Source organism: Atheta coriaria, unplaced genomic scaffold (genome assembly GCF_025399875.1).
Source record: "Atheta coriaria isolate IRGN ID8LTWV9N9 unplaced genomic scaffold, Caltech_Dcor_3.1 hic_scaffold_9_pilon, whole genome shotgun sequence".
Classification (NCBI taxonomy): Eukaryota; Metazoa; Arthropoda; class Insecta; order Coleoptera; family Staphylinidae; genus Dalotia; species Dalotia coriaria.
Genome location: NW_027045451.1, coordinates 108,209 through 122,673, shown reverse-complemented (window position 1 = coordinate 122,673; position 14,465 = coordinate 108,209). Strand labels below are relative to the sequence as shown.

The window sequence follows — 14,465 nt, the reverse complement described above, 5'->3', positions numbered from 1 at the left end:
TCTCTGTAATTCCGTACTTATCTGCTAATAACAACAGGATTTATTCATGTTTATTCATTTTATACAATTTCTACACGTTTTTCTTGTACTTCTTGTAAGTTCTGAACATTTAAAACAAAATCGTTCCTTAATGGCGGACATTCTGGCATTTTAACTGCATCGTCATACTTTGGTGGTAAATCCACTGGAAAACACATGATTAACACATTTTAACAAGAAAATAATAAATATTTTTACTTTCAATTGTGTGATTATACGATGGTGGAGCATTGTTATCTTTGGATTTCTCGTTGCTGCGATTATTTTGTTCTTCCAGTTCTAAAAGATTAGTAGTTTATGAGTATGTAATGCAAATTTATGACTTCAATGTTTACCTTGCACGTAGAGCCGCCATTTTTGTAGGAATCCACAAAACGAGACGACAAACAAGATCAACGCTGCCGCGACAATCAACAATTCAATCATTAAGTACGACATTGCACTTTCTAATGCGTTTTTTATCAATTTATGTTATAGTTTTTTTATTACTGCCTAGGAATTTAATTATTTATCAGAAAAAATGGTGGATTTGTAATTTTTATGTGTTTTATTGCGATATTCTCCGAAGAACTCAGCAAAACTGAAACAAATTAACAAAATAGCGATAAATAAATAACGTAAATTATATCACAAAACAATTTGCACTAAATACCTAACAATTTTATAAATTTTTAGTTCATGGAAGTAAAATTTGTTATTTTTAACGATATCAACAACAGTGCGTAATTGTTATTGTTAATTTTAATAATCAAATCATAATTCTCGCCAATCTGACGTATGAATATAAAATATTTGAATAATCCTTGAAATAAATTCACAACTTAAATTTACATCTCCGTATGGATCCATTCAATTATCACAAATTGAACAACTTTAAAAGTTAGCAACAAATATGTCGCTTATAAAAATATTTTTCACAAAATTTATTACGTATTTTATTAAAATACTAAAATAATTCCACTTACCTGTGATTAATTTACATCGTAACCAGTTGATTATGAAGTCGAAACGCGTTCCTAATCAATAATTATTAAAAATGTACTTGTTTACACACCGAGGAGCAACCGTTTCATCCCATAGCTGAACGTAGAATGTCACGTCTCGCATGGCGCACCTGTTCTTATCACCCAGCCGCTGAAAGTTGAAAAAATTACAATTCGTTATTTTTTGGAGTGGCTAACAATAAAACAAGATAATCTCGCGATGTACGTCAGCGCGCTGCTTTTGTTTGCACATAATTATCTCGTAGATCAACAAATGCTAAGTAGGTATTTTCTAACGATTTTTATTATTTAATTGCACTTGTGTTTCTTATAAAATTATTAAAATACTGAATACGCATTTTAAAATTATCCAGTTATTGCACAGCCGTGAGAGAATCGTGTTCGGATTGAGGAATATTGTACAATCAATTTGTGTTTTCCTGGTGTGATTTAATTTAAGAGTTTTTTTCTCGTCGCCAGCGAATCAGACTTATGAGATTATTCGTTGGAACGCATTTAAAAACAACATGTAACATGTCACTTGGTATAAAATCACATTGGGTCGTTGTCTTCGACAAAATATCTGTCAAACATTAATTTTTCATATAATTATCTCCGACTAGATTATTATTGGCGGTGGCAACTTTTTGGCTTCTTCTAGCTACGCGTCAGGTTAACAATAGTCTTAAATTTAAAATATAAAACAGTCTCAAGTCATAACGTAAACGTGTGTGTTAATTAAGTACGCCTAATATCCGAGTTGGACGCAGATATTTTGCCTAAAGTAGAAACCAGTGGAATGCGATGAGCGGATCACTGTTGTTGCGATGCAACTGCAGGTGGCACCACTACCACACCAGTTAAGTCAGTCGAGTGTGCGCCGTCCGTCGCAGGGGTGGTGCTACGGTGTGAATGAGCCAATGAAGCGTTTATCTCCAGTTGTATTGCTTCACTATACGCTGGAGGGTTTCCAGCGACAACTAAAACAATACAGAATGTTATTATTACTGACCTACGGTCGTCTCAGCACGTTTTAAACGTGCGCATGCGCAATAAGCGTATGATTTGTTTTCCAACCTTGAGAACACGTCTCGCAGGCACGTAAACAAAAAAATATAATTTCCTGCACCGCAAGGTGCATTCGTAATGAAGCAATCAGTCAATTGATGTTGTTTTTCTGGACTTTGCATTTTTAATTGATAATTACTCACCTAGATCGTAGGCTGGTGGTAGTCCGCCGACTTTGCTATAATCCGGGGGCAGTTCGTTCATCTGGCCGCGCAATTCGGCGTGTCGACTCACTGTGTTGATTTCCTGACCACCTAAAAGTAATAATAAACAAAAATTTAAAAATATATTACATTGACCTTTAACTTTGACATTTTGTGATATCAAATTCGTGTTTTTCTTGTTCTGGTGGTGATAACAATGATAAGTTACGTAATTAATGTGTAATTTTTGGAATGTGTCTGCGCACAAAGGAAATTCCAACGTAAACCAACAATAAACTTTTATTTTTAACTCGCTGAACAAAGAAAAAGTCATTTTATGCCGCATGCAATTATTTTAATGGTTTATTTCTCTGTCTCACCGAAAAAAATCTGCCGCCGTTGATGGTAGTGTAAAAGCGCGCGTTCGGAATCGCCACGTGCGACTTCTTCGCGCTTAATACGCACCTGCGCACCGTAATAACAATAAAACAAACCGAAGAAGAAGAGGCCGAACAACACGACCGACAGCACAAGATCGCTGTCCATTATCTAATCCACTACGCACATGATGCAGACGTTAAAACGTTCAATTAAAATGTCTCTGAGTTGAGAATGAGAATGAGAACATGAACACACACACGATTCCGACTGAAAGCGGTTTCTTAAAGCCGGGCGTGCACTTAAATGTGCTCAAACTTTGTCCAAAACAGAGAGTTTACGTGTGGTGCGCATGTGCGGCTCAAAATCGAAAGCGCAAGTTGCGCGCGCCTCCACGACTAGCGCACAAACAGGTGCGAAGGTTTTATCTAAAATGAATATGCGACAATGCGACAATTAATATTCTAATGACGTTGTTAACACTGCACGTTTGTTCCGCGACCGATTGCTGCGTCTTACTGCGATGCGCAATGTTTACAACTTTATTTATAACTTATTTTCAGATCGAGTGTGAGAGTGAGTGTGTATGGCACATCGCCCGGCATCATTTCCACTCCGCTCATGATTGTTTATTTCCTATATTAACCAGTTGCGGGGTCAACATTTTTATAAAACATTAATTTTATGTTTAATACCGGTATTTTTTTAAATCAAAAATTAATTTATTCCGAATATTTATAAATTTGAGTTTAAAAAATTATAAACTATCGGTATTTAAAAAGAAAAAATACCGGTATACCGGTATTTATAAAAATAATTAATTAAATTAATTTATATGTTCAATTTTGAATTTTAAAAATTAAAAACTACCGGTATTTGAAAGAAAAAATACCGGTATTTTAGATTTTTATGCAAATCTCAAGAAAAACATGTCTTAAATCATTTTTTATAGCATGATGCCCTGTTGAGTGTCAAGGTGATTACAGTGATAATACTGTTATCTCAATAACACAGCGCATTCACGTTTTATTATCGTGTAATTGAATCAATCAACTCGGTTCAAACCAGTTGTAATTGTGCGCATTAATTTCATCTCAATTTTGATTAGAATTCATACTAATCCTGAATTAATCCACGGCTTAACTTGTTTGTAATAACTTACATCTTCCGCATTCGTCACGGCGTTTCTTGCAACAGCAGCAGTGCCGACTTAGCCAGTCGTAGTTATAGGCGACTAGCATGTAGCAAATTGCAGCGATGAAGATGCTGAGCACGGAGAGGACGAACGTCACCATGTACATTTTCGGATGGAGGAACATTGTGTCGCGTATTGTTATTGCTAATTACCGCCGGAAGTTTTTTTTGAATGTGCACACCACCACCGCCCACAGCACGCCGACGCCCACGGAATTTGTCTAAAGTTGCGCCTTTAAAAATGTGCGACTCGGTTCGGTGTTTACATCTACGTGGATTCAGTCGATAGTAAGCAAGCTGATTTATATAGAACCGGCACCATGTGATGAGTGGTATAGTGATAGCGATAAGAATACGATCAATAACATATTATCATAGTGATTTGCTAGACTTTATGCAATTTTACACACTTAACTGAATTGCTAAATTGGTTTGAACATAATCGGGTCGCATATCTACATGTTTGTTAGGTTTTTGGGTCAAGTTAGGTGAAGTATGTCGTCATGCAATCCTAACCTTTCATATGGCAAATGTGTAGGTCTGGTTGCATGAATTTTTGATATTTCAATTGCAATATCAAAAAAAAATCATTTTTATTAAAAAGAATATCGGTTTTGAACTCATAATTGACATTTCAATTCCTAACCTTCCACAAAACAACATTGTAAGACTAGTTGCATACTAGCTTACATTCTCCTATATCAATTACTAACTTTTTGTTATTTCCGACGCATGTTCTACATTTTTAGTCGCAAAAAATATTGCTTTGCATACATATCGATAACATAAATTTTAAAAAGTTATTCACACCGTAGAACCTGGTAACAACACCACCGTTTCAACAGACGACTGATGAGTGTTTGCACGCGAATCCTTGATGAATACAGGAACAAAATACATCTGATTATTATTATTATTCGATAACCACTCAAGTTTATCCAAGTTCTATCGAGTTCGGAACTGTATCATGAATTTCTGTTATTCATTTTAAATTTATCAATTTATCGCTTGACGACCGACAAACTCAATTGACTGTGTGTATATTTTTTTTCCGTTGCGTGAGTGTTTTGTGTTGTAGTATTTAGCACGCATAAATTAATTTATTAATGCGCAATATTTGTTTATACCTGGTGGGTACGGAACCATCGCGCGTCCATGGAACATGTGATGACAATAGAAGCACGAACGAATCCACAGGAAAAAGATAACAAATCCGAACGCGAACCACGTAAAGAGTAAATAATTATCCAACGGATTCATTGTTTAATCAAAATAGCTGCAAAATAGGATTTAGCGCTGGTTATTTACAGCACAAGGCGCAAACTGACACTGTGTGCGAATAGGTATTGCAAAATGTTAATACGCCAGCGTCGTGAAGGTCTAAAAATGCTCGCGTTCGTTGTGTTATCAGCAATGAATGACGGAGGCAAGTCCTGGATTCTCCAGGTGGAGGTATCACGCAGAAATGACGCGAAACGTTATCAATAGTAATTATTTCGTGAATTTATGAATGTCTAAACATTTTTCATTAATAATACGGTAAAATATTGCTTTTAGAATTAATATTACACACATTTATCTTATAATTTTAATTTATTGATAAGAAAAAAGTTGAAATTGTGTGTTTAAGTTAGGCAACTCTACATACACCAAATAAATTATTTCAATTTTGTTTTTATAAATAAAACAATACGAGTGTCGCAAGTAAACACATCTCAATCAATATTTGTTGCGTTTTGTCTCCGAAATGACAACAACAGTCAACACAAACATTAACTACACTAACCAGTAACTAGTTAAGGAATAAATTCTATTATTATTATCGCAAGTTGATGACGTTATCTTTCTTGATCGACACTCGCATGTTTAAACGCGATAAGAGCTGGCATGTGACAGGCATAACTAATAATAAATCTTGATACACGAACGCAATGCGCATTTCGTTAAGTTATGCGTTGTAGATATTAAAATATTCATAAATTATGCATTTTATACCTTCGAGGATGTCGTACTTGTGCGCCAAATACATCAGCCACACAATAAAGAGAAACACGGCGAGGATGAGGCAGGCACCGCAGATGAGCGTCGTGAATTTCATCGGTTGCAAAATATCCGCCATGTTTCTTGGATGGGATTTATTTATGTATTGTGATGAGCACACTAATTGGAGCGTTGCTAACGTTTTCAATGCACGCGTCGGGTGCGTAGACTGAGCTGGTGCAATAAGCGCATATTCGAAGCCGCGGCGGCCGATAATGATAAGACAGAATGCATATGTTTGTTCGGATAGTTTGGTTGCACATGTGAAATTCGGATTTTTAAGTGCCAACAACCTCAATTGTCGATAATTGTGTTTATTTTGTGCTATCATCTGAATAATTATCTTTGCGGACATTTTTTTCATCGTACTACTTGCAAATCTCAAGTAAATTATTAAACGATTAATTAAGGGGTAATAAATACCGGTATTAAACTTAAAATTCACATAAATAATGCAAAATTAACAAAATTTTAGTATAAATTAAGTAAAATGGTCAAAACTAACAAAAAATCAAATTTTCAATTAATTATTGACAGTTATTTAAGTAAATTTGATGATAAAACAGCGAATTTTCAAGTAATTCAACAGTTTCAACCATTATACCTACTTTAAACACCAAAATATTCAACTATTATTTATATTTTACGTTAATTTTAATTTTTTTTTTCAATTACTTGATTAATTTAAAAATTTAAATACCGGAATTACCGATATTCCGATATATCAACATTGCAATACCGTATGATTCATCCAGAAAGAATTTACCATTCCTGGACACAACTTTACACAATCGCTCATTACTTAATCATTATTTATATCTCACCACTAATCGTAGATACACCAGATTCATTCCGACGTCGCTGGCGCCGAATGCCCTCAACCTGCGCTTCGTGCATCGTGCGTTGAAACAAATAAAAACGCGTGCTCCACACCAACGCACGATACAACAAAAACCCCGAGAATACGACCAGGAATATAATGATGATGCCTTGATCCATGTCCATCTAACTGTGTGCACTACTGCGGCTGAAATAATTTTTGGTTCGTGCGCGGCTAACGAACGAAGTGCACGTGTTGGCGAAATACGGCAGACTGGCGAAATATTAACGCGTTTTATCCGTTCTATCGATGATAAAAGTTATAATATCGCGAGCGCGAACAATACGCAAACAGCGGTGCTGACGCCGCTTTATTCGCGTTCGGGTGTAATTATTTTTATAAATGATCAGAGATATTAATAGACTTCCATCTACTTTGAAAGTGGCTTATTTCGCTGATATCAACCATTCCGGTATGTAATTTGGTTTATCTCGCTGGCTTTTCATTATCATGTTTATTGTTTAAACAATTGTCGCGCGTTAGGTAATGTCGTGTTTTCAAGTTTAAGATTTAAACAACTCCAAGAATTCATGCAATTTCCCAAATTCGGATGATTGGATTCGTGCGAAAACAGTACGCATGCGTAATGAGAATTATAAACTGCAAACATGTTTACCTTGTAAATATCTCTTGACGCTCCAAAAGAGAACCAACAGTATCACTATCAGCTTAATTGAGAGCCACACGATGTCCGTACTTGATAAATACAACATTTTTTAATTAATTTATGCCGGTGCGGTGTTCTTTCTCGGCACGCAAATTTTGATTATCTGATGTTAAGTGAATAACCGCCCGATGTACACTGATTGGCCAGATATGAGTGTACGTGCCGCTTTTGTTTCTACATCCTTATGTACACGCGCCGATTTTAATCACGTACGGATTCGACTATACTCTGACAAGCGTCGAAACTAACTGATTAACTTAGGCGTGCAAGACACTCACTTCTTTGTCTCCGTTGAGAATTTCCGCATTCGCGACAAAGTGCAGCCGCAATCAACTGTGCAAACTTTTAAAATTTGGGAGTTGGGAGGAACTTTGCAGGAAAGTAGGCAACCAGTTATACACTAAATGTTTTATTTCCTGCTGAGTAATAAAACAATGACAGGCAACCAAAATAACTTAAAATTTATAGTTTATTAAATTATATGTATAAATAAAAGTTTAATTCTTTATATTTTATTGTAATTAACGTTAAATATTATTATTTTTTGTGTGATTGAATTTATTCCGACCAATCAGAAGCGAGGTTCTGTGACGCAGCACAGCTGCGCAGTTAGGTAATGACGTCCAGACAGCTGTCAGTGTTCGTTGTTCCGTTTTCGTGACGATAGTTCGTGATTACCAGTGCTCCTCGTCCTCCAAAAGCCCTGCAAACGGCGAACGCAACACAACTCGAATCGTAAATCCTCCCGCATAGTCGTCTCAGGCAAGCTCGAAACAAAGACCCGCGGCGTGAGCGAAAACAAAATGTCCTACGCCTACCTCTTCAAGTACATCATCATCGGAGATACAGGTGCGTACCAGCGCAGGAGGCCGCAGGGGGCGATCCGGACGATCAATCCTAGCTACCAACATCAAAATGTCACGGCGAAGCATCCCGCATCGCGCGACAATAACCTTTCTCGGTGTTAATCATCATTGATTGCTTTGTTATCGTCGCCAGCAGGATTCCAGCAATGGCAGCAACCCTTCTTTCTTTGTTATCGCGCGTTATCAGTTATCAGAATATTATATACATGTTTTTACCAGTGTATAAATAATAAATCACAGTCAATAACTAATTAAATATGAAATTAACACTAAATTAATTCAATTTTTATTTTTCACTTAGGTGTGGGTAAATCATGCCTACTGCTGCAGTTCACTGATAAGAGATTTCAACCAGTGCACGATTTAACCATCGGAGTTGAATTTGGCGCACGTATGATCACCATTGATGGCAAGCAGATTAAGCTGCAGATCTGGGACACAGCAGGACAGGAAGCTTTCCGTTCTATCACGCGTTCTTATTATCGTGGGGCAGCTGGTGCACTGCTCGTCTACGATATCACACGCAGGGAGACTTTTAGTCATCTTACAAATTGGCTGGAAGACGCGAGGCAACATTCCAACTCGAATATGGTGATTATGCTCATTGGCAACAAGAGGTATTATTAAAAAATAATAATTATGTCCATTAAAATCGAGTTATTAATTAAAATAAATAAATTTTAGTGATTTGGAGAGTAGACGAGAAGTGAAAAAGGAAGAAGGCGAAGCGTTTGCTCGTGAACACGGTCTTGTTTTCATGGAAACTTCGGCTAAAACAGCGGCCAATGTTGAAGAAGCCTTCATCAACACTGCTAAAGAAATCTACGAGAAGATTCAGGAAGGTGTTTTTGATATAAACAACGAGGTATTGAAAAATTGCCAACTTTTTGTTGTATTTTATTGTTTTTTTACATTTTTCTGTATTTTTAAGGCGAACGGTATTAAGATTGGACCGCAGCACTCGCCCACGAACCCCTCACTGCCCGGGGCAGGCGGGAAGGATGGCTCCCAAGGCGGCGGATGTTGTTAAACACGCGCAGGATACATAAGAATCACTTGGACTTAATATAACGACATTCAATTCAAAAATTGGGGAAGATACAATGTGGAATCGGGCAGGAGAGCCACCAATTTATCTTATAATCAACTGCATACATCTGACCGCTTGTTTAGACAAGAATGTTCGGTTATTCTATACTAATCTATTACTTATTCAATGGCATGAGTTCGACGGTGAAGCGTTTTCAATTTTTAATGATAAGGAATGATTTATTTAAATTAAGTTTTTACTATGATTATGATTATTGTGATTTTAGTTTTCTATCTGCGCTGCAAATTATTTAAACAAAGAAAACTTTAGACGATAATGAATCCTATGTTGTAAACAAAAAACAAATGCAAACAATTTATCTAAGAGTGTTCGCTATTATTGTGTTTGCGATGCAGGTGCAGATTAACGGTCTGAAGTAAATAAAACCGCGTCTGTCATAGTTGTTTTTAATAACTGAGAGGTACCACGCGGCGAAAATAGTCTTGTTTGGTGTATCATTTTATAAAAACAAATTTATATTGCGCATTTTGTTTGCTAATGCAGCAGTGCTGTGTTTATTTTAAACCGTTTGACTACACCTGTAGCGATTTTTGTAACTTATGTAATTAATGTATGTCAACAACCAAAAAAACAATTATAAATTGTGTAATCGAATTGTATTTAAAAAAATATAAATTTGTAAACTCAAAGGGCCGCGGAAGTGAAAGAAACATGTGTAGGCAACCAGTCGTGCGCGTTTGTTTACTTGCTTTCAATCGTGTGACGGCGCGCGCACTCGTCGATACAAGGCCGCGCGCATTTCCTGTTAAGATGGCCGACGATACGGTTCTCGTATCGCTGCAACAAATAAAGCCGATAAAGATAGTTAAATGGAAAGTGGGCGCCGGTTGCACGGTGCCAATCGGTCGTGTGATTCTCCTGTACGATTTCGATGGGGTCTCAGAGTCCGAACAACGCAAGCTGAAGTCGCTACAGGCCGGAACAGTGCACGAGCTGCTTGCACCGGAAGGCGCCGTCGTCCGCGCTGGGTGAGTGTGTGTTAACACCCCCGCGAGATTTAAATTTTGGCGCCCAAGTTTTTCATAAACAATTATTTTTAAATTTAGAGAACCGTTGCTGCGAATGAGGGCTTGTATTCATCCCACAGTGATGAAAGATATGTGCGCCGAGTGCGGCGCTGACCTGCGGAAAGAAGAATCCAGCAGATCTGCTTCAGTTCCCATGGTACATTCCATTCCAGAGTTGAAAGTTAGTGAAGAGGTAATTGACAGTTGTTTGTTGTTGTTTACAATGTGTTTCAAGGTTTTGTTTATTGTTTAGGTCGCGCAAAAATTGGGGAGGGCAGACGGCGAGCGGTTGATACGCGATCGTAAACTGGTTTTACTGGTGGATCTTGATCAAACACTCATTCATACAACAAATGACAACATACCACCAAACATTAAGGACGTTTATCATTTCCAATTGTACGGGCCGAACTCGCCATGGTATCACACGAGGCTGCGGCCTGGTACGCACACCTTCCTAAGCAATATTTCGCAATTTTTTGAGCTGCATATTTGTACTTTTGGCGCGCGGAATTATGCGCACATGATTGCGATGTTCCTTGATAACGATCAAGCTTATTTTGCGAATCGGATTCTCTCGCGGGACGAATGTTTTGATCCGACAAGCAAAAAAGCTAATTTAAGAGCTTTGTTTCCCTGTGGTGATGATATGGTATGCATCATAGACGACCGGGAAGATGTCTGGAACCACGCGTCTAATCTCATTCATGTTAAACCGTATCATTTCTTTAAACACACGGGTGATATCAATGCACCTCCAGGTCTGGATAAACACGAAGCCGATAACAAAGATGGTGTTGATCTCAACAACATAAAGAAAACTAAATTAAACGGCAAGAAAACTGAGGTAAATGAAGAAAATGAAGATACAAATGGTGTGGACGCCGTTGTTCCTCCTGAGGAAGAAGAGGAGGAAAGCGTACTTAAAACAACGAATGGAGAATGTCCCCATGAAGAACCACCACCAGAATCAGAAGAAAAACCTTCAACTGAAGAAGAAAAAGTTAGCACCACAGAAGAATCTTCTAAAGAAGAAGTTCCACTTGCCAGTGAAGATGCGACAGCACCGAATACAGTACAAACCCCCCCAGAAACAGAAAAAGAAAAAGAGCAAGATTCCCAAGAGTTCAAAGAAACAACCAAACAAGAAGACAAAAAAGAAGAAGATCTTGTAGAAATAGAAGACCCTGATGATTATCTCCTTTACTTGGAGGATATCCTCAAAATGGTACACAAACGCTTCTATGAAGAATACGATAAGTTGGAAGCAGGAACAGTTCCTGATTTGAAAGTGATTATTCCTGCTGTGCGCAGTGAAATCCTCAAAGGATGCCGGCTTGTTTTCAGCGGGCTGGTACCAACACACATCAAATTAGAACAAAGTAAAGCTTATCAAGTCGCGCGGAGTTTGGGAGCCATCGTTACGCAGGATATTGATGATGATAGCACGCATTTGGTAGCTGTACGACCCGGTACAGCAAAGGTAAACGCTGGCAGGCGTAAAAAGCATGTGCGGATTGTAACCCCCGATTGGTTATGGGCATGTGCTGAACGATGGGAGCGTATAGAAGAAGGTATTTTCCCGCTGAGTAGCAAAGGATCAAAAAACCGCCATCCGCCTCCACACTGCAGCTCACCAGAACACGTACCTAATTATCCTATACATGAACAACCCACAGCACGCAAACGTACTCCCAGTGGACGATTTATGGACACGATTAATCCGCTTATGTCGTTTTCAAGCGATGATATCGCTGATATGGACAAAGAGGTCGAGGATATCTTAGATGATGAAACCGACGACAGTGATAATGATAATGATGCGGATAATGAGACTGAGAACGAGACGGAGAGTGAAAATGTCACTAGTCGAGAATTACAAGCGCGACTGATGCAAGAAGAACAAAACTCTTCTAGTTCCACAGAGTCGCTGACGAGCGAGTTCCCCAAAGGTTTCAAACGCACGCGTGAAACCCCACCGGATGAATTTCCCAGTGCGAAGTTTCGTAGAGGTGAAGAACTCGGCAGCGATGTTGATTTTGGTCAGGACTCGAACAGTGAGGGCAGTGTAGAAGCGCAAGATGAGGCGGATGATGGCGAATGGAATATGATGGGCGCGGCGTTGGAGCGAGAGTTTCTTTCAAACAACTGAAACCGTCCGAAGCAAGTGTAAATTGTGTGTCCAAAGAGGCTGGATGATGATGTATCACGAGATCACACAACATCGAATCTTTTCTTTCGATTGATCACAGTATTATTTTTGTAAACTTGATCGTTTGTTGTGTTTTGTTACTTTGTTTATAGATGGCGTTTCTGTATTTATTTGACTAAACAATTGGGCTGTTACAACACAATGAACAAATGAATAAAGAATGAAATGTTATTTTTGTCGCTGGTAGCCAATGCCGACGCATTCTATGATGCTGTACTCACTGTAATCTTCGATTTTGAATCGGGCGTCCGTTAATAATTCCACGATGTATATGGCTGTCTTGGTGTGCAGTGTAATATTGCCGACTTTTATTCGTGATGTGCCTTTGGCTAAAGCCATGAATATTATTAGTTGGTCTTGGCTGTGATCGTCAATGCAAATTCGTCTGCGTAAAGATTCTGCTAGATCTTCACCAGCACGTTGGCCGGCTTCACTGGGGACTTCGTTTCGTTTCTTTATAGCTGATCCACCCAGGATGCAGCCTTCAGTTGTTTCTGCTACCAAACTATTATAGAAATTATTAAATTTTATAGGAAAAATATGTGATAATACTTACATGATTCCTGCGCAATCGCCAATGGGTGCAATGGTTTTATCTTCATAATAAACCTCAATTTCGACTGGTTTATTGAAAGATTTTAATGTTTCTTTGGCTGCTTGTGCAATTTCCTCAGCTTCAGCAATTTGTGATCTACCAGCAGCATAACTCCACCCATAAATTGCGATGATGTCACCTGCCTGCTCTAGGATAATTGGTTTTAGTTCTTTTAGTGGTTGTATTTCAAAATGACCTCTGCCGCCTCCCCTAGGAAAATATCCACGTTTTATTAAGTCGAAATCAAATGACGCGCCCATTTTCTCGAGATTAGGCCGGAAAACTTCTGTAACATAATCTATCTGTGGAGCCAGTTCAGCATTTGTTCCACCTTGCAGCTGTAAATGAACTGTTTTTGGTGCAAATATGCAGCAGGGCAGTGCAACTTGTAATACTAATGAAATACTGCCTGCTGTTTGTACAATTGATTTGAATTCTCCTCCAGTTAGAGCACCTGGGTAGAATTCAATTGTTGTGGAGCCTTTTTTCGCCCCTTTGGAATCACCCTGACAAATATTCTGAATCAATTCTAAACCTCGCAGGTGTTGTTCCATCAAACCTGGTTTATCACGACCTGCACGAATGTTTATAACGCGAATTGGCTTTTGAAACAGGGCGCTTAGTGATAGGGCAACGCGGATTACTTGTCCGCCCTTTAATAAAACAAACACTTATTTAAAATAGATTTTAATTAATAAATATTGTTCTTACCCCTTCAAGAACTGATCCATCTATTTCTATTAAGTCTCCCATTGTTATTGAACTTTGAAAACTTTGTTTTCGAACACACCTAAAATGTAAGGTTATGTAAATTATTTGTTTTCAAGTGCGCTCTTTCACAATATTTGTTAATGTTTGTTTAATATTTCCTATATATAAGAATGATAATTACCAATCATTATTATCATTAAATAATTAATTTAATTAAAGAATCTTCTATATTTTTTAAACACTAATGAATTTACTGTAAATATTTAAAAAACAAAATATACTCAACTGTTTGCTACACAATGTATTTTTATAAGTGTTTTTATAGAACGTGTTCTTTTTTCTATCAATTCCACACTGAACTTGTACGCGAATTAACTCTTAGTTTAAATTTAAATTCGAATTTAAAAAGTTTGAGTGCCTCCGGTATGGCGGCGCATGCTATAACAAAGCAGCGCATTTATCGAGTCTCCCCTCTCTGGAAATACCGCAGACTAAATTACTCCGCAGTGATAAATCAGTGCACATGTTTGTGATCATTTGAGTCAATTTATCAAATTTCAGCTCGTATGTC

General features: G+C 37.8%; 4 protein-coding genes across 9 annotated transcripts; 2 read left to right on the top strand and 2 right to left on the bottom strand.

Annotated features, from left to right (window-relative positions):
- Positions 1 to 9: 9 nt before the first annotated feature.
- Positions 10 to 7,612, bottom strand: LOC135799380 (uncharacterized). 6 transcript variants are annotated; one of them, XM_065312469.1, is made up of 6 exons: positions 7,342 to 7,612; positions 2,234 to 2,344; positions 1,005 to 2,002; positions 375 to 619; positions 238 to 318; positions 10 to 184 (listed from the first exon to the last, which is right to left on the bottom strand). In XM_065312469.1, the coding sequence occupies exons 1-3, from the start codon at positions 7,436 to 7,438 to the stop codon at positions 1,836 to 1,838; spliced, it is 375 nt and encodes a 124-aa protein (XP_065168541.1). In that variant the 5' UTR covers positions 7,439 to 7,612; the 3' UTR covers positions 10 to 184; positions 238 to 318; positions 375 to 619; positions 1,005 to 1,835. The 6 variants fall into 6 exon arrangements, with proteins under 6 accessions (XP_065168541.1, XP_065168537.1, XP_065168536.1 ...); XM_065312465.1 differs by lacking the exon at positions 7,342 to 7,612 and adding an exon at positions 6,670 to 7,037; XM_065312464.1 differs by lacking the exon at positions 7,342 to 7,612 and adding an exon at positions 5,801 to 5,977.
- A 390-nt stretch (positions 7,613 to 8,002) lies between these two features.
- On the top strand, positions 8,003 to 9,998 carry Rab2 (RAS oncogene family member Rab2). The gene is made up of 4 exons (XM_065312470.1): positions 8,003 to 8,241; positions 8,560 to 8,875; positions 8,943 to 9,123; positions 9,190 to 9,998. The coding sequence occupies exons 1-4, from the start codon at positions 8,196 to 8,198 to the stop codon at positions 9,286 to 9,288; spliced, it is 642 nt and encodes a 213-aa protein (XP_065168542.1). The 5' UTR covers positions 8,003 to 8,195; the 3' UTR covers positions 9,289 to 9,998.
- Positions 9,999 to 10,090: 92 nt separating this feature from the next.
- On the top strand, positions 10,091 to 12,759 carry Fcp1 (RNA polymerase II subunit A C-terminal domain phosphatase Fcp1). Its single transcript, XM_065312446.1, has 3 exons — positions 10,091 to 10,337; positions 10,416 to 10,569; positions 10,630 to 12,759. The coding sequence occupies exons 1-3, from the start codon at positions 10,120 to 10,122 to the stop codon at positions 12,526 to 12,528; spliced, it is 2,271 nt and encodes a 756-aa protein (XP_065168518.1). The 5' UTR covers positions 10,091 to 10,119; the 3' UTR covers positions 12,529 to 12,759.
- Positions 12,652 to 14,441, bottom strand: Rtca (RNA 3'-terminal phosphate cyclase). The gene is made up of 4 exons (XM_065312459.1): positions 14,181 to 14,441; positions 13,895 to 13,973; positions 13,145 to 13,836; positions 12,652 to 13,093 (listed from the first exon to the last, which is right to left on the bottom strand). Exons 2-4 carry the CDS (start codon positions 13,934 to 13,936, stop codon positions 12,757 to 12,759), a joined length of 1,071 nt encoding a protein of 356 aa, XP_065168531.1. The 5' UTR covers positions 13,937 to 13,973; positions 14,181 to 14,441; the 3' UTR covers positions 12,652 to 12,756.
- Positions 14,442 to 14,465: the final 24 nt, after the last annotated feature.

Coding starts and splice junctions, on each gene's coding strand:
- Rab2 (XM_065312470.1), top strand. CDS start 8,196: ATGTCCTACGCCTACCTCTTCAAGTACATCATCATCGGAGATACAG. Junction 8,876..8,942: donor ATGCTCATTGGCAACAAGAG/GTATTATTAAAA, acceptor AATAAATTTTAG/TGATTTGGAGAGTAGACGAG. Junction 9,124..9,189: donor TTTTTGATATAAACAACGAG/GTATTGAAAAAT, acceptor TGTATTTTTAAG/GCGAACGGTATTAAGATTGG.
- Rtca (XM_065312459.1), bottom strand. CDS start 13,936: ATGGGAGACTTAATAGAAATAGATGGATCAGTTCTTGAAGGG. Junction 13,837..13,894: donor ATGGATCAGTTCTTGAAGGG/GTAAGAACAATA, acceptor GTTTTATTAAAG/GGCGGACAAGTAATCCGCGT. Junction 13,094..13,144: donor GGCGATTGCGCAGGAATCAT/GTAAGTATTATC, acceptor TTTCTATAATAG/TTTGGTAGCAGAAACAACTG.
- LOC135799380 (XM_065312465.1), bottom strand. CDS start 6,850: ATGGACATGGATCAAGGCATCATCATTATATTCCTGGTCGTATTCTCG. Junction 2,345..6,669: donor TGGTGTATCTACGATTAGTG/GTGAGATATAAA, acceptor TATTACTTTTAG/GTGGTCAGGAAATCAACACA. Junction 2,003..2,233: donor ACCACCAGCCTACGATCTAG/GTGAGTAATTAT, acceptor GTATTGTTTTAG/TTGTCGCTGGAAACCCTCCA.
- Fcp1 (XM_065312446.1), top strand. CDS start 10,120: ATGGCCGACGATACGGTTCTCGTATCGCTGCAACAAATAAAGCCGATA. Junction 10,338..10,415: donor GGCGCCGTCGTCCGCGCTGG/GTGAGTGTGTGT, acceptor TTTTAAATTTAG/AGAACCGTTGCTGCGAATGA. Junction 10,570..10,629: donor AGTTGAAAGTTAGTGAAGAG/GTAATTGACAGT, acceptor TTTATTGTTTAG/GTCGCGCAAAAATTGGGGAG.